General features: G+C 39.3%; 2 protein-coding genes across 2 annotated transcripts; one reads left to right on the forward strand and one right to left on the reverse strand.

The window, feature by feature from the left end:
- Positions 1-1,798: 1,798 nt before the first annotated feature.
- psmd5 (proteasome 26S subunit, non-ATPase 5) lies at positions 1,799-6,109 on the reverse strand. The gene is made up of 10 exons (XM_085414207.1): positions 5,877-6,109; positions 4,955-5,099; positions 4,758-4,871; positions 4,541-4,669; positions 4,229-4,338; positions 3,992-4,134; positions 3,662-3,853; positions 3,351-3,460; positions 3,117-3,257; positions 1,799-2,925 (listed from the first exon to the last, which is right to left on the reverse strand). The coding sequence occupies exons 1-10, from the start codon at positions 6,047-6,049 to the stop codon at positions 2,668-2,670; spliced, it is 1,515 nt and encodes a 504-aa protein (XP_085270333.1). The 5' UTR covers positions 6,050-6,109; the 3' UTR covers positions 1,799-2,667.
- Positions 6,110-8,992: 2,883 nt separating this feature from the next.
- b3galt9 (beta-1,3-galactosyltransferase 9) lies at positions 8,993-10,470 on the forward strand. Its single transcript, XM_085410977.1, has 2 exons — positions 8,993-9,013; positions 9,114-10,470. The coding sequence occupies exons 1-2, from the start codon at positions 8,993-8,995 to the stop codon at positions 10,206-10,208; spliced, it is 1,116 nt and encodes a 371-aa protein (XP_085267103.1). The 3' UTR covers positions 10,209-10,470.
- The last annotated feature ends 8,388 nt before the right edge of the window (positions 10,471-18,858 follow it).

Consider the following 18,858-nt stretch of genomic DNA (forward strand, 5'->3'; position numbering starts at 1 on the left):
CTTCGTCTGTTCCCGAGTCACAGCATAGAGTTGAAAAGTGATTTTTGTAGAACATCATGTCATTAAAGTGACGTTAACCTTTGCACATTTGGATAAAAAAAATCTCCTCACTTTAGATGTTCTTGTTAAATGTGGTAAAATCAAATTAACTCTTGAGTCATGGCCATAAACCCTAAAACAAACAAACACAAAAATCACAGCAGCTTCTAATATTTAAATTATAATTTACTTTTTCCTACAGCCTGAGTGAAAATTTGTGCAAGATGTATAATCCCTCTCAGGTTTCCCAATAATTTTCCCAACTAGAAGCAAGGCCACGGCTACGTTGAGCTTTGACTTCAAAAAACAAATCCGTTCTTTCCTCTTTAAGTGTGTGTGAAAAATTTGGAAGTATTTCAAATATACTGCATTTAAGAAAATGGGACAAACACAGCAAGCTTCAGCCTCAGTCACCGAGAACACATAACTGTGTTCCAGCTGTAGATGCTACAGCTACAGAGCTGCTTACTTCACGTTCTGCCAGCTCTGTATTTACAGTTGTAGTGACGTGACACACCGATAAGGATGAAAACGACCAGTGTCTGTAACATCTATCATTAGCACAAACTGCACTGGTTTTATCTTCCGTGTCTAAAAGCTTACATAAGGTGCGATACTATCTTCAGTGAGAAGTTGGACCTTTCCCCTGTGCCATCGCGGTCTCCATCTGGTGTGCGGAGCCACTGTACTGCCCTGAGCTCGAACTCTCCACTTCGCAGAGTTCAAATTCTAAAGGAAACCTAAAACAGTAACACGACTGTTGCATTTGGTTTAATTTTTCTATGTTAAAATCCTTGTACTTTCCGATTTATTGGGTTTTTAGTTTGTTTAAAATTTAAATTGATGGGTTATTGGCAGAGAGATGCACTATGTCATTTGGATACTGCATACAACATAAAACCACTTGTTTACTACTTTATTTGTACCTTAACTAACTGGTTACTTTTCAGTTTACCTTTTATTGTTTTAATTTAAATAGTGAGAGTCTAAAGAAAAAAGCAATATAAGACACTTATAGGTTAATGACTTAGACATGTAAGTGGACACAGTATTCAGTGAAAGCAGTACTTAAAACCTATTTGCTTATTTGTGATTTAACGTGATGGTTTATAAAACACATTTAACAATATGTTTTCATATTAAAGTATATTTGTAGCTACTGCATAGCCCAGATTGAACTGAAAGTAATCTTGTAAAATTGCCACGATTTTCATTCAAACGGCCATCACGTTATAAATTTCACAGAGAAACAAAAGCAAAGATTGAAAAAGGTACAAAGAAATGAAAATAGCTGAAATGCTGCCCTCTGGTGGAGATGAGTAAAAAGTTTCCAGCTTCTGTCCTTGCACTGAATATATACTTAGAATATCTACTAAGTATTATCAATTTTTAATTATTATTGTGGTTAAACCAGGGCGTTAAATCATTTCCCATGAAAGTTCCCTCAATTTTTATTCATTAATTTTTTTACACTGACAGGCACAGAAGAAATGCTATGGAGAAAAAAAAAACCTTTTCCTCTCAGTCTCACCCATGTTATATTAGTTGGTTCCAGAGCTTTTACTTAGGTTCCCATTATGTGCTACATGAGCAGCAGAACAACAAAGTTAATCAAGGACCATAACATGGGTATTAAGGCAACAATTACAGTATTTAAAAAATTACTAATCCCCCAATACTATTATACAGTATGCAATGATGGAATAAAATATGTTCATTAGGGGGATTAAAGTTTATGAAAAGTAAAGAAACACACAAGTTGCGAGACAGAAACTTTAATTACAAAAAAACTAAAAAATGGAAAGGAAAAAATGATGAAGATGAGTTTTTTTCCTTTTAAATCGTTTGGATCCAAATACACTGATGTGGAATTGTATAAGTGTGTGGATGTTTTGTTTTCTTTAATTATTACTTAAGTATTGGCAAAGACGCTTAAACTAAACACCTTAACATAACACGCTATGTGGGGACTTTATAGATAAGACGTGGGTATGCTGGTATAGTACTCATTCATTCATTAAGTTCATCTTGTTTGACCTCTACTGTGCGCAGATGCTTTATGGGAAAAATATAGACTGAATTCAAGCTATAAGATAAGATACTCAAGAATTTGCTGATGTCATTGCAATCAAAGGAGGAAAGGAAATCAAAGCTGAATCTTTCATTAGAAACCTCTTAACTTTTTTGGTTTTAAACGCAAGCTTTCTGAGTGTAATTAAAAAAAACTTCATAGCAACAAAGTGACACATGTTTATTTGTTTAGTGGTTACCGATATGGTTCATGGAGAAACTTTTTGTTATTTTATAAACAATGATCTATGTACTGCAAACTGCAGTAACAGAATATGACTGAAGATAAGGATCAGGAGTTTAGTGTTCTGCCAAAAAAACTGATAATTATTGAATGTAGTGCAGCTGCAACCTAGCCGTGCAAGTACTGAAGATAAATTATTTGTTTCTAAGAACTTTTAATCAGCCTTTACATGGTAATTTTTTATCCAGATGCTGTAGGGTTTGCAGAGCATGTTATATTAATCCACAGGCAGATCACTCAGCCACTTATCCATTACTTAAGCATCAACTAGAAGCCCATGAAGTGCATTTGAATTGGTTTATTGTTAATTTGACTCAGTCCGCTCCCTCGGTGCTGACTGCGGCCACAGCTGAAACATAGTAAGGTCCTTCTCTGAGGTAAGACTTCACGCGGATGTAGTGCTGACTGCCCAGGATCTCAGCTGCTGTTGATGAACCTGCAAGTGCCCCAATCAGTTCAAACTTGGCATCTTTGGCCTCCTTCGTCTGGCCCGTTGAACGATCCAAAACGAACTCCATGAATCCAGGAGTGTTAATCATCAGCTTCTGGCCCCATGGCTGAGTGGCAATGGCCTGGCAGACACATATGCACAGACATCCAGTGATATTATATAAGACAGTGATATTATATATCAGAGCAATATACGCTTGTGCCCCCCTCCAAATATCACTATCAGATAGAGACCTTTATTTCTACAGGTAACCAGGTGGTCAGAGCCACAAAGAGGAAATATTAGAAGGTGAAAAACAAAAACAGTGCTTACAGTGAATATCCGCAGTGCTCCACAGTGCAGCTCTGGAAAGGGCTGAGTGCTGATGTTGCGAATCATGTCCATGGGCTGGCTGGACAAAAGGTGGAACCATGACTCTGTCAGGGCCAAAAGGTCTTCTGTCTGCTGCTCTGGCTGCGATGCATAAATTGACCAACTTGCACTTTTGTATCGTTGTTAAGAATTATTTTATTAAAAATGATTTTTCTTTACATGTCAGAAAAATACCTGTAGGGAGAGAAGTTGTGATATCGCGTCCAAGCTTCGAACTCTGAGCTCTGTAGGTCCAGAACTGGCAAGCTGGCTCATTTTTGACAACACAGCCTTGAACTTTTCTCCTGAACAAAAAGAAAACAGTCAAACCATAAGAATGGTCAAAAAATACAAGACAGTCTTGTTAGACCAAGACCTTTCAAAGTCATGTCAGAAAAAAGAGAATAACTTTTAAACTAAAATTCACTCAGATTCAATTTTTTTTCTTTTATAAGAAAATGTTATGTAGAAAATTTCTTTCATAAAGCCAAGGATACCGAGCTAACCTGTTTTCTGCAGGACCTGCTTCCCCTCCACATTAGATCCCAGTAATCCCAAAGTGTCCAGAGCCACGCCGATCATCACAGGGTCCGGATCAAGCGCCATCTCAAACACTTTGTTCTGAAAAGCTGGATAGGTTTCACAAACCTGCTGTGGACTGTCCATGATGGCCAAGTTCCCAAAGAACTTCACCAAACCTGCAGCAGTAATACTCACATCATAAAGTGCAGAATAATGCTGAACTGTATGGATAAGACTGTAAAAGGCATTGCATTATACTGTTGTGTATTAGACAGATAAATATATATTTGGGTGGGGATGATACAGACACTCACCTGGAAGGTAGAGGGAAGAGAAGGGGTCAGTCTCGGCTCCTCTGATCATGTTTGAGATCTTATCCATGATACCTTGCTGGGCCAAATACTGCCGACCATGCTGACTGTGTGCAAGAGTTGTAACCATCTCTACAGCTGTGACCCTGGTAAAAAAGTAAAAAAACAAATTAACAGCATAAACGAAGACGAAATGCATATGAAAGAAGGAGAAAAGCAGTCAAACTTAGTTTGTACTACCTGACCAATACGTCGTCTCCTGTTAATTCGCTGAGCAGCTGAGAAATGAGGCCGCTGTTGGCACAGTAACCGAGAGAAATGGGAGATACAGATGAGATCTCCACCACCAGCTGCAAGCAGAAAGGACAAAAAACTTCATAAGATCATTTATATGAAAGTGTCGAACTCTGTACATGACATGTATACAATATATAAAATGACCTAAGTCAGTATGTGTAAGTAATGTCATACTGTCGACCGATTCCAACTAAGTAAATCGAATTTAAAATCATTGGGTTGCTGATCCTATGTTATAACCCAGTTTGAACATACCTCATATATTCTGTATCTAATAATGTCACTTGTGGCCATCACATCCTTCATGACTTGCAGCAGGTCAGTCTGGAATAATTTGTCTAATCCAGGCTTGGAATGACTGAGCTTAGACAAGGACTGAATCGCCTGAGATAAAACAAAAGAAAAGCAGATACTCCAGGCACTGACACTTTATAAAACGTGAGGAGTGTAATTATAATGCTTTATTCATCACCTGCTTTGCCACAGCTATCTTCTCCTCTCCGATGCAGCGGATTGCTGCTCGGAGGACGTCGTGGTTGTTGAGGATTTCAGTAACAGCATCAGGGTCCTCCACCACTCTCCCAATCTGACACAAGAAGGTGGGATTAACTAATATTTTCAGTGTTTTACAAGATACTTTCTGTGCGTGTATGTGTGCGAGCAGCCTACCTGTGCCAAGGCCAGTATCTTAACAGTGTCATTTGGGTGAGTCAACCCCCCCTGCAGCTCCGCTCTGTAGTTCTGGACCACATGCACAGGGCTCATGGCCATTAAGATGCGTTCAAGGATGTCTACGCATAGCTCCACCTGCGTCCTGTGAGTATTTATTTATTTAACAATCAATATAGCTCCTTCTTATTTTTTATTTTAACTACGGTTATTCTGTACAGTGTTAGACAATGGTAAAATGGAAAAGTGAATGGTATATACCATTCACAGCTGTCAGTGTAGAAATATTTGATGTATCAAAGCACCTTTAAGGCCAAATTCAGTTAACCTTGAAGCTAAGGAAACCAGTAACAAGTCATTTGAAGGAAAGCATAAACCCTTGTATAGCGTAGAATAGTTCCTGCTATTACAGGTTAAAAATTACAACACTAAAAATGTCTTCTAAAAACTAGATGGGACCGGGAATGGCGATTATACATAACAGTAATCAAATCAATCTAAAAACAGTGCTTGGATGAACTCGTTCAGCTGCATGTTTACAATTCAAAAAAAAAACTTAAACAACACATGTAGTTTAAATGCTAACTTTGAGCATGTTTGTAATCATAGTTCACCAAAAACCGTAGCAATTTCATTGTCCAAAAAGGGCACAGTGGTTAAAAACATGCTCTAAACATGAAGGTTGGTGTTTTAAATGTCAAACAGTGTCCTGCTGGGGCTGTGTTATTAGTAACACTGTAACCAGTTAGCTTGCTAACAATTAGCTCAGTTTCAAGCAGCTCTTTTAGGCTAACTAATAAACCCTTCTTGTACGTTAACCTAGTGTCAATATAGCTAACTGTTAGCAATACATATATTATACCCACTGACTGACTCAGCAGTTATTCGCCAACGTTTAGCTGATGCACAGAGCCAAACGCACCTGTCACTGGAGTTGAGCAGAGAGAAAATGACATCTAAACGCTGTCCTCTAATTGAGTCCTTCAAGACACTGACAGGAATCGCTAACAGAGCAGTTTTTAAACTCTGAAGTTCTTCAACTGGGTCTTCAACTCCAGCGATTTCCTCCAGTAGGCTGTCAATGGAAGCAGCCATATCTTCCAGTGTTTGGGGAGACTTCAGCCAAACGTATCCGCCAAAATGATTTCTTCTTCATCCGGTTCCGGATACGGTGGCTATCTAACATTATGGCACATTACCGCCACCTGCTGGACTGAGAAGGATGCTCCACTTATTTCGGTCCTTGTTTTCTTTTTCTTTTCTTTTTCTTTTTTAAAAATTATTTTTATTTCTTGCCAAATTCTTGCTAATAACCAAATTATCTAATAGTTATATATGTTTACTTGTTGTACGTCAGTATGGTTTGGTACTTTTAGACAATTCAAGGGTAATTTCAACATTTCTGACCAATGTTATATAATTTTTTTAATCAAAATTTTCTCCCCGTCATTCATTAAGCCATGAACATCATACTAGTTCAAAGAATGAGAAGTCACTTTCCCAGTCTGTCGAAAACTGCTCTGCTGACACACAGTTCATAGCAGTTCAAAGACTTAAATGTGCTCCCTGCACCTTGGCCAAGTTCCACTGTGTTTGACTGTCTTTCCACATCAGGTACAAACTCTGACAATAAAGACTTTATATTTGACTGATCATAGGGACACAGCAGTGGCGTACATGTTGGTTGGTCCTCAGGTTTAATCTGGCTCAACAGCCTTCATTTCTGCTCTACATGATCCCTGCCCTATCACCTCCTCCCTCTCCATGTGTCCCCCTTAATTTAAACAACTTGCAAAGTGTAACTTCAATAATAAAATTACGCTGTATTATAACTTTCAGGTTGACACCAACAACTGACATTATTACTGGTAATGGAAAGATCATGCATCTAATAGTGTTGCATTTTCTTTTTCTTTCCTTTTTTTTGGGGGGGGGGGGGGGGGGTGCATTTCTTTTTGTTTTTATTGTTATTTTTCTAAAGCGTTTTATTTATCCATCCATTCGCTTCCGCTTATCCTTTACAGGGTCGCGGGGGGCGCTGGAGCCAGCTGTCATAATTAAGTTTATGACAATATACATTTATTTGTTATGGTTAATTTGTTGCTAAAACCTCATAAGCCTGTAGACCCTAAACCTTAGAGGAGCAGCCAGTGTCTCCATATCAGATTCAGAGTCTGTAATGTGAGTCTGTAATTGTAATCATGGCACAATATGAGCATTTAGGATCCGCAACTAGTGCTGAGTATGTACTAGTGAAAAGGGGCTAGAAATGGCAGATGTAAAGTTAAAGAGTGAGGTTGCCTAGTGTAGAGCATGTGTGGGCAGCACTCTGGTTACTCTGGTTACTCTTACTCTGGTTACTTCACTTAAATTTTCCCTTAAAGGCCACATAAACCATAAAATTGCATCTCTTTTAAAATAAGAACAATATAGCCTTCTTGCTAATAGACTATAGGCCCATTCTAAATACAAGTAATTACAGATTACAGCAGAAATTTTACAATGTTGGACTTATTTGACATTAATGCTACATTTGACTGCTACATTTGATGCTAGATACAGAGTTAGGCACTATATATATCATGTATACCAGCAGTCCCCAACCTTTTTTGCACCACGGACCGGTTTATATCTAACAATATTTTCACGGACTGACCTTTAAGGTGTTGCGGATAAATACAACGAAATAAAACCAGTACCGGCACCAAAAAAAGAAGATTTATTCATAACACATGGGAAAATACCAGAGAAACCGAGTTAACAATAAAAACACAAAAATAAATACATTAAAAACTGATAAAAAACCTGAAAACCATAAATTTCACACCTGAGGCTCAACTCTCGCAGCCCGGTACCAAACGACTCAAAGACCGTACCGGTAAAAGTGTGTGGGGAAGCGCTAACTGATTAAAGGACGGGGACTACTTTGTGTGACTTGTATAGTGCACAGTTAGACATTGTACAAGGATATATGATGAGGAGTTCTTCAAGGATCCATTCTGGGGCCACTTTTGTCAAACATCTGCTTTTTCTTGTGTAACCCAGATTAATACATCATACATAATTAAGATGTATAATAATTCTTTTAAATTAAATGAAAACAAAATGCAGAGTAATGTTTTAAACACAAAGATTAAAGTTATTGCTTAGTGCATCAGATGCTGACATCTTGGCATGTTGGTGTATTTTTGGACCTAAAGCAAAATTTCAGCAGCTACATTTGGCATTTACAAAATTAATTGATTATAAAGAACTGAAAAGCTTGTGTCTTGGCATGATTTTGGATAAACCTTTGCAAGGATTTGTGTTCAGTAGGGTTGTGCACTTTAATTATGTCTTTAGTTAGATTCTTTAAAAAGTAGCAGTTGAAGATATCCCAGATATTTACACTGGCTTCCTGTGTGGCGAAGCATTGATGTTAAAATACTACTATTGGTATACAAAGCACTTAATGGTTAGAGACCAAAAACACATTTGTGATCCACTGATGTCTAAAGTCTAAGATTATCTGAGACATCTGGTTTTCTTTCTATTCCCAAAGTCAAAACTAAACATTGGGGAAGCAGCATTTAGATTTTATGACCCGCATAACTTGAGCAAGCTCCCAGAAAACTTGAGGTCAGCTCTCGCGCTTAGTTTTTTTAATCAGACCTTAAATTTAAATGTGCCTGAGGCCTGATAAGACAGCATCTAGTTGTTGATCTTGCCAAACAATATACAACATATCACCATTTTAATAAGTTCTGTATGCTTCTAGAAGGAGGAGGAGTTTTAGTGTTTTGGTACTTTTTTTTAAAAACATTTATAACATGCAGAATAACTGTTCTGTTCCTTCTAGGTGTCATTAATGTTGTATGGAGGACGCAAGGTACACTCCTCTTAATGAGGTATTGACTCCGGGCTTCGGTGCAAGGTTACATGCTGCTAGAGTTTCATGAAAATGAAAACACTGTCTGTCAGCTAGTATTGTCCTAAAGCCGACCAGTGCAGGAGGTCCTCTGGTCATTTGTTACTAACAAAAAGAACAATAACAAGTTGATGGAAGAGGGTGTCATGCAGGTACAGAGTGAACTCTTTGCAGTTTTCAATTTAATCTAAGTTCTATTAACTAATTTTTGTTCTAATTGACTATGCTTCATCTTTTTATCTGCTGATCCAGTTCTGTCTGTGCAAGCTACGTACCCACCAGTGGTGCTTCCTCTTCTTCAATGTGCTGCTCTTCCACTGCTTGTTATTTGGGGCCGATTTCATCGAGGAGTACCTGCTGCAGCCTACGCCTGGGGTTTATGCTGATGGCACGGTTGTAGGCGTGAGAGAGAAAGCAAGGAAACTGGACCTGAGCAATGCCAAGGAAAATGTGTCACAGGCTTATCCTATCGCTAACCCTGATGTCTGCAAAACCTCTGACCTTTTCCTCCTCACTCTTGTCTTCAGCTCTCCAGATAATATCACCCAAAGAGATGCAGTTAGGAGGACATGGGCCAATCAAACACTCATCCAAGGCTTTCCAGTGCAGATACTGTTTATCATCGGATCAACTCAGACTTCTGCTGCACAGGAAGCCCTCGTGAGCGAGTCTGAACGTTATGGAGATGTGGTCCAAGGTCATGCTACAGCTGACTCATCCCTCCATGGCCCAACAGAGAAGACAGTGCTGGCTATCCGCTGGGTGATCACCTTCTGCCCTCTGGCACGCTTTGTCCTGCTGACCAAAGAGTCTGTGTTTGTCAACCTTCCTGCCATTGTAGGCTATCTGCTTGGCTTACACAGGCACCCTGAGGACTTCTATCTGGGCAGAGTGATCCAGAGAGACTCTCCTGACAGGGATCCCAATAGTCCTGGCTACCTGCCCCCATCTCTCTACCCAAGCAAATACCTTCCTGAATACTGTGAAGGGGCAGCTTACATTCTGTCCCAGGACGTGGTCCGAAAAGTGTATGTAGCATCCGCAGAGGTCCGCGCACCTGTGCCAGCTGATGTTTTTGTGGGACTTTGTGCTAAGAAGGCCGGTGTTGCACCAACACACAGTGCCAGGTTCTCAGGAGGAAAACACATCCGCTACAATGCCTGCTGTTACCACTATATGTTCAGCTCAGCAGGAATGGGGAGCCATGAACTAGACAGAGTGTGGACTGACCTGAGACAGAGGGATAGAAAATGTTCGCTGTTGCAGACCTATTACGGACTGGTGGCCTGCAAAACCCTCACCTATCTGGATAAACTGTCCTTCTTCAACTCAGAGGAAGGCAATTAATTTATATATGGTACAGACAACATGTAGAATGCATGTAAAGAAAAACACAGGGTAAATCTAATAGGAAAGTGCATGACTTTTTGTTCTATTCACCATTAGAATTGCGCACATAATTGTTGGGGCTTTTTTCTTAAAGGCTGGATGATAGGTAACGGTGACAGGCGGTTTAAACTATAATGAGTTTTGTTATCCCTGACCTTTTAAAGTTATTGTGCCTGTTTAGATGTGTATCTGGTCATTATAAAAGCATGGTTGTAAATAATAAAAGACATACATACGATTCCTTAAGTGGCTTTGGTTCATTTCCTGGGACTCGACATGCTGGTGCCTGCTGGCTGACTCAGTCTGTCACGAGTCACTGGAACATTTGCATATAATGAAGTCTTGTTATTAGCAGCATTTGTGTGTTTGTGCTTTGAATGAAATGTAAAATAGGCTCCCAGGGTGTCTTTCCTTTGGTACACATAAAGAAAAGCAGGCAAGTTAGGGGGCTGTTAGTGAAGAACAAACCGTATATGCCCACACAGTCCTAAGAAGAGGTTTAATCAGGCAAAAATAATTGAGAACCCCTGTGTGGGTGGACATGTGGCATGGCAAAAGAGGGACCAAAAAAAAAACCTCTGGTACAATATGACAAAAGTGGTCCTTTTTGTGGTTAAAATCCACTCTAAACGTATGAATAATAACAAGTGGTAACACTGATAACTGATCTGAGCCAATAAAATCTAACAAGTGTGTGTAGTTGACATAAGGCGGGTTTCCCAACTTTAGGGAACTAGTTGCCTGCAGTTCACTGAAAACACCAAGGAGGATAGTAAGTGTCCCGCATAATGCATAACAGAATAAGGTGACATTCAGGTTTTGACTATCTTTTAAGGAAAAGTCAAAGAAATGCTTTTCTTGGTCTTAGTATGTGTTATTAGCTCTTTATTTGCTATTTAAAAAAATAAAATAAAATCTGTGAATCTCTCCTCATTATTACTGGTTTTAACTCACTATTTATAGAGCAAAATGAACAGAATCAGCATTTAAAATACAATCAGGGTAAACAAAAAAATCCAGTTTACTCATTTATTTATTTAGTTTCTGCTGCACTTCCTTTCTAGAGCTTTCTATATTGGTTTTGGCATTATGAGCTAGTTTAGCGTGAACACACAGCAATTAGTATTACAGGAAATTAATCAGTTCCAGCTCTATTTTAGATTTCCCTGCAATTTTATGTCCTTCAAATGTTGCTTACGCTGCTGCTTCTCTCTCTAAATTCCACAAAAGGAAGGTTTGGCCTCTGTCCCAGGCCACAGGCTGACCAAACTAAATGTTTGGGTGTTCTACAACCTTCTCCTCTTCAGTGGCTCGCGCTGCAATTCTTAAATCTGCCTTGGCCAGGTTCCATTGTGTCTGCAAAGTTCACCTTGGCTGTCTGTCTCCGTGCATCAAGCCAAAGTATTCAAAGAATAACATCTCAGCACGTCTACGATAATTCTGGCTGCTGACCAGCCATAGCAACAGTTTGATTGGCGTACCATCATCTTGAACCCAGATCGCTCTCCGGGATTAATCAGGATGAATTAGCATCAACACATTCAATCCACGGCCTGAACACCACATGATTTCTGGCTTCTCTGTCAGTCTGTTCCCTAACAACTGACCCCATGATGCTTTAGTTTTAGATCTGATGTCATGTTATGGTCGCTACCATTCCAGTTATGTCATGGCTTTCTCTGAAGTATAACAGAAGGTCACAAAAGTATCAAGGATATTCTCTGTTAGGGAGAATAAGGTTTTTATATTCCTATATTAATCAGGCTTTTCTTTTAGTATTGGATTGGTATTAATAGAAAAAAATGGAGAAAATGTGCTCAGCTCCAGTAAAACTTTTACTCTTGCACTATAACAGAGCTGCTTTACACAATTTCAACAGTTCAAAAATCCCCTTTTATCTTATACTGCGCCTCAGTGAAGCCCACTAAATTCATTAAATGGTCCATTTTAATTCCCTTCCACCTCCCTTTAAGCCAACCTTTCTTCTAATTGGCTGCACCCTGCAAACAAAACATTTGAAAGGCAGGTGGGTGGCGTTTCTGATCTGTTGACATCAAACAGATCTGAATACAAAATATCTAAAACGGAAGCTTAGAACAGTTAGATTTACAGGGGTTACTTGTACCTATGTGTTTAATGCGAGCTTCTGACAGTGTAACACTGAATGTATGATATAAAATCATGAAAACCTTCACAGTAATGCTTAATTCATTCTTTTGTAGCAAACCTGCTTGCTTTCAGTGCAGGCTGACGCTTTCTCTCTTTTTCTCTTGTGCTTCTTTTCCTTTCTTTTCTTTCTCCCTCTCTCCTCACTGTGTCTCTGTGTGGAGTTAATTGCTTTCCATGCTGTTTCGAGGCTCTCTCAGGTCTGTGGCTAGAGCTGGTTATACAGTTGAACACTTGTACTCAATCAACTATTCACTCACCTGCTGTATTTAAGAGAGGCTCATCCACCCACTTGCTGTTGCAGCAGTACAACGTGCTAAGCAGCACTACGCCAGGCTCCCTCAATTTTCTTGCTCAGCATTTGGTTCCTTGTGCTTATTCGTGATTCCCGCCTCAAAGTTCCTGCCAGTTTGGCCTTGGAAAACTCTCCTCTGCGGACCTCCCCTCTTGCCAGACTCACACCTGGGGAAACTATTTGCCACCTCAGGCTTTGCATTTATCTCTCCACCCTTGCTCTGTATTTTTGAGTTCATCGATTTCTTTGTTCTTAGTAAGATTTATACCACTGAGACCACTCATGGAATAATCCACATGATCCCCCATAAAAATCACTTTTTTCAATTTTAGTTGAACTGCTATGACAGGGAAAATTGAATTTAAGTTGCCGCTTTACCACAGTAGCCAGCGAACAGTAGGAAATCTGTCCTATAAACCCCATCAAAAATTGTGTAAAACACATCCCTGAACTCCATGCAAAAACCCAGATGTTCCTTTGCTTCACCAAGACTTGTTCCTCATTTGCTCCACACCTCACACTTTATTTGTGGCCTATTGACTTTCCAGGACTACACAACTGCATTTCCTTTCTACTTAAAAACTATAATCCTGCAGTTTTCATTGACTTTTCCACTGAAACCTTCATTGAAGGTTTAGTAGTAAATTGGTTTTCTTCTTTCAAAACTATCCCTATAGCCACACTTAAGAAATAAATAAATAAAGACCATAAGCGCAGATGTGTGTGTTTCCTTGCTACTGTAGAACTTAAAAAATAGTTGCCAAAAGCACTTGTCAGTACAGTTATTCTACACAAAGTCCTCAACACAAACTGCTGGATCAAAAAATTCTGTTGAGGTCTGGTAGGATTTTCCAAGGGAAAGTGGAAACATGGTCAGCAGAGTGGGAAAGCTAACAGACCCCCCAAAACCACACGTAGACTTGAGCGCATGCAAGCACACACATATGTAGATGCACACTGATTACACAGCCTGCAGAGATTGGTAATGTGAGGTTAAGGGCTCGGTAAACTGCATGTGGGTGGTGTGCTCTAATGAATGCTTCTCAGAGAGGCGCATCTCTGCAGGGACAGACTCATCAAACCAGAGAAGACTGTTTTATTTGGAGTGTTTACACCGTCCCTGGGTTTTTAAGCCACGGCCACTAATTTTAAAGGGCGTTAATGTCACAGCTGATGAAAGAAATAATTGTCAATTTTGCATGTGCATATAACTCCTTCAACAGGACATGTAGCGTGCGTTTTAGTACATAAGTGTAGAATCCCCATAGGCTGCTGTAAGTTTTATGTTTAGCGCTGAAGCCCGGTATTCATGTGGCCCTCCCGCCCACGTTCATTTACGTAGAAGCAGTAACCTCAAGGATAAACCCTTTTTTGACGACATCTGTGGTTTCTGTTGCTTTCCCTTTTTGTAAACTCCATAATCTTTCCTTTGAGGTTTCGGTCACTTTGCCAAGCCAGGAGTATGTGCCTCTCTGTGGAGCTGCTTTTGACTTTTTGTGTTTTAATTATGCATTCTATAGCTTTCGCCTGACTATTTTTTTCTCCAAACTGCTCCATCTGGTTGAAATTAGGTGCATTAAACATGAACGATTGACTCCACTCCTCTGCCTGAAGGTTCTGGGAGGGAAGGATACACAGATGAAAAGTATCATAGTGTTAACATCTTTTTTCGAATAGTGAAGTGAAAACTCAAAATATTAATGAAATATTAATGAAATATGACATATTACTCATTAAGCTGAATGTCTGCACTTTTATGGCTATTAATTCATAATAACTGACAGCTGAGGCATACAAGCGGGTATGACCATTGGATGCGCACCATTATAGATGTATACATGACTTATGGTGATGACTGATAATTTAGTTGAGTGTTAACAGCATACTATTGAGCCAACTCTCGATCTCAGTGTGAAAAAGAGCATTCTTTAAATCACAACCTTTAGGATAAAAGAACAAATAAAATGACTTAGTACTAAACACAGCTTGATAGAGAATGGCTTCAATTTTGAAGGTATTTGACAACAAAAAGTCTAGGTCTGATATAATCTTCAGCCTAATGACAGCAATAGACAAAAGTTTAAAGTCATGTGATAGCTAGTGTCTCTTTATCATCTGCTTCTTATCATTAAATCAGTCAGTGTAGATCAAGTTAAATAAAAACTTTTGTTTATAACTTTTGTGAGACGGTGATTTAAATCATGTGAGATGTGTTAAGATAAGCTCAAAGTGAGTGCAGCTCTGTTCAGTCCGGTGAGGTCTTTTTTTGACTGACGCTTGCATGTGCTTATGTATTGTACACCGCCCACGTGTCTCTAACATTACATAAATATCATAAAATAGTCTAGATACATTTTATTCTTGCAAGTCTGAACATTCAGCTCAGCTCTGCGTTAGCCGTTCTAATCATCATTCAAACACATGGCAGCAATTCAGTACATTCAGGCAGTTTAAAACCCAAATCCAAAATAAGCCAATATTTAAAAACAAGAATAATACAACTTCTCATTTCCAATATTTAAAGTGTTCTTTTACTGTTCCTTGCAGTCCTTCATTTTCTCTTAAACTTGTGGGAAATTAGAGTGAGCTGGCTTCTTTTCCCACAGACATGCCAAGGTTTGAACATTTTTAGGCTGTCAATGCAAAAATAAATCTTTGGGTAATTGCTACTGGTACTGGTGTGAGCTCCAATGGGTTGGGCTCGTCAGCCCTGTCAGTGTCCCGAGGCACTGACTGATTTATCAAAGGATCCTCAGTCACTGCTGTCACGATCAGTGCTGGGTGGAGACTCAGTCTGCAATGAAGCATCACTTTATTAGAGGCTTGTACTTTATTTGTTTATGAGTCCTGTCTTGGCAGTGCAGTATTTTCCCTTTAGTTTCAAAAGCTCTATGCCAGACGATAAAGACATCTGTTAACATTGTAACACTTTTTATTATTTTTATGCCTTTTATTTCTGGCACTTACATTCAAGATACATTGTTTAATCAATTGACACTCTGTATAACTAGAGGCACTTTAAAAGTACATTTCCAGTTTACAGTTTAATTAAAACCCAGTCATTAGTTATCTTGGCAGGAGACACTCTTCCTGGGTTCCATAATAGCTTAAATAAGAACCATAAAACACTTTATTAATGCCATATAACACACTGTAAGACAGTTCTAAATACATATAAGAAATCTGTAGAAGACTGTGTTCATTAACCATTATAAATTTTCCTTATGAATGCTCTGTTACTGATATACAGCTGTTTCAATATTGAGTGATCTTTCTTTTCTTTTTCTTTTGGCTGCTCCCCTTAGGGGTCACCACAACAGTTCTTCCTCTGGATGTTCTCCTCCACCACGTCCATGAATCTTTTCTGTGGTCTTCCCCTTTTCCTCCTTCCTGGCAGCTTCATATTAAAATCCTTTGTCCGGTATATCCACTAGCCCTCCTCTATATATATCCAAACCATTTCAACCTTGCTTCTATAACTTTTTCTCCAAACCTGAGCTGTCCTTCTGATGTACTCATTTCCCGTCCTGTCCATGTTTGTCCTTCCCAGTGAAAACCTTAACATCTTCAACTCTGTCACCTCCAACTCTCCTTCCTGTCTTTTTTTTTTATCAGTGCCAAACCATACATCACAGGAGATCATTCTTGCTGCTATCCTTCTGTCGCAAATAACTCCTGACACTTCACTCCACCCACTCCACCTGTCTGCACTCTCTCCTTCACCTCTCTTGTTATCTCTCAGGTGCTTTGGTGTTAACTCCAGGTACTTAAACTCATCTGCCTGGATTATCTCTACTCCTTGCAGCGTTGCTGTAACACTTACCTCTCTTTCATTCACACACATGTATTGTGCCTTGCTTCCACTGGCTTTCATTCCTCTTCTCTCGAGTATATACTACCACTTCTCCTTGCTCCTTCCAGCTGCCCCCTACTTTCAATACTGATAACAATTTCGTCTGCAAACATCATACCTTATGACCTCATTAGTCAACCTGTCCATCATCACTGCTAACAAGAAGGGCCCCAGAATTGATGTAATTCTACCACCACCTTGAACCCATCTGCTATTCCAACCACACACCTCACCACTGTCTTTGTCCTCATACATGTCAGTGATTTCCATCTCAATTCAACTTTATTTATATAGCTTCAGTTCACTATAACAGTTAGCTCAAGGTGGTATATTGCAAGATAAAGACCCCAGCAGTCAGACAATCCCCTGTGAGGAAGCATTTGGTGGTGGTGGAAAGGAAGAACTCCCTTTTAACAGGAAAAGAGTTTTGATCTATGCTCAGAGAGGGACAGCCATCAGCCTTGAACTGTTAGGGGATGAGAGTGAGAGCAAAGAAAGATTGCATACAAGAACAAATGATGTATTATAATAGAAATGAAATTTTTTAATCATTAACAGGAAGTTTAAGAACAGCTTGTAAAAGTGTTCATAACTCACCAAAGATGTATAAAATTTTTTATATCCATCTGTGTTGTAAGCATGCTAAAGTGTTCATGTCCTTCTCATGAATGGTAAAAAAATTAAAGTAGGGGGTTTCCAGTTCTAAATGAAGTCTTTTCTTTTCTGCGTTGGTTAATGGTTGGGGTAGCAGTGTGGCATCGCTTTACCTGAAAGAAAAGAAAAGAAAAAATCCCAGGGCTGGACAGGAAAGGGTGAAAAAGCGATAGAGAGAGAGAGAGAGAACGAGAGCGTGTAAGTATTTTACAGGGTGGTTTGACTTGTAATAACAGTCATTATAAAATCTGGGTTTCCCAATAAAACCAACACATCTTATTACAGGTTCCTCCTCAGAAGCTCACAGGAACTGATGGGTTATCAGTGTCAAAATCTACGATGGGGTCAGGGATAGTTGTCTTTGAGCCCACGTGTAGAATCTCCATATCAAACCTAACACTTGTGGTGATGGTTGAGGTTTAACGCTCCAATACGCTGACCATAGATCTGTGCTTTTTTATGCTTGGAGCTACAAATCCCACAGCTTGATCCCGGGTCAGTTTTACTTCTCAATGCTACAAGTTGCAGATGAGCGTCAGTGTGGACACCACCTCGCTTTAATAGACGGGAAATGTGAAACCATGCCTGACATACAATTCACTGTTGCATCTCACTGTTGAGCTGTTGCTCTCAGCCCTCGTGGCAACAACATTTAATTGTATCTTCAAAAAAAGAGCAGGGAAAATGAAAGGAAATGAGACAGTAAAAGCAAAGGGCTGGCATATATTTGCTTGTTTGTGGAGAGTCATGGCATGCACACAAAGAAACATTTCAGCCAGGTTTTTAACCGCCCATCTCAGGCACATCTGGATTGGATGTGAAAGAAACAGTCGGAAAATAGTAACAAACTTTAAAATGTTAGCTGCTGAGCTTTTCAGGTGCTTAGCAGGTGCTCTTACTCTTGAAAAACTTCCTAAGGGGTGGCAGAACTGTTGTATTAAATCAAACTCTTGCAATTATTTTCAAAAACTGATTCTTTTTAAAAGTTGGAAATTCAGCAGTGCAAATAGCTATGCTGTGATTAATTGTGCTGTATCTTCTTTTACATGTAGATCTATTGTGCCAGCACGGCAGATGATCAGACAAGGAATGACGAAAATACACAGACTAAATACACACAGGACGTGATCAGGGGAAGTGGAAACACTTGGGGAAACAGCTAATGAACATAATGACAAAGGGGAAGTGAAACTGGACACACTGAACATGTAAACAGACTCTCCACAATAAAACAGGAAACATAATGAGATGCAGACATGACAACATGAGCTTGAAAACATAAGACGTGCACACATGAAACGCGACAGATTTAAACAAGCAGACTTAACATGACGAACTGACAAAGGAGACTTAAACACAGGGGGTGATAACACGAAGGGGGTCTAAGAAACAATGAACTATAATGGCAAACTAGGCATAATAGAAATGGGCTTAGATAACGTAATGAACTTAAATATAAACCATAAACATCAAAAAATGTTAAAACTCAAAACGCTGGGTCAAATGACCCATGACAAAAACAAACAACACTTTGGTCAACTTTGTTATATTATTATGTGCTATAGAAATACATTTTGATTTGACTTGATTTGAAAAATGTTCAGATTTAGGACAGTCTGGGCAATTAGCTGTCAGAACTT

The sequence above is a fragment of the Rhamphochromis longiceps genome, linkage group LG7 (assembly GCF_057381845.1).
Source record: "Rhamphochromis longiceps isolate RC_006_pf linkage group LG7, R_longiceps_female_GT1.1, whole genome shotgun sequence".
Lineage (NCBI taxonomy): Eukaryota > Metazoa > Chordata > Actinopteri > Cichliformes > Cichlidae > Rhamphochromis > Rhamphochromis longiceps.

Bases quoted from the DNA above. Each gene is read 5' to 3' on its own strand.
- psmd5 (XM_085414207.1), bottom strand. From the start codon at position 6,049: ATGGCTGCTTCCATTGACAGCCTACTGGAGGAAATCGCTGGAGTTGAA. The intron at 5,100-5,876 runs GTGCGTTTGGCT...AAATACTCACAG, and splicing joins CTGCTCAACTCCAGTGACAG to GACGCAGGTGGAGCTATGCG. The intron at 4,872-4,954 runs GTAGGCTGCTCG...TTCTTGTGTCAG, and splicing joins AGATACTGGCCTTGGCACAG to ATTGGGAGAGTGGTGGAGGA.
- b3galt9 (XM_085410977.1), top strand. From the start codon at position 8,993: ATGGAAGAGGGTGTCATGCAG. The intron at 9,014-9,113 runs GTACAGAGTGAA...CTGCTGATCCAG, and splicing joins TGGAAGAGGGTGTCATGCAG to TTCTGTCTGTGCAAGCTACG.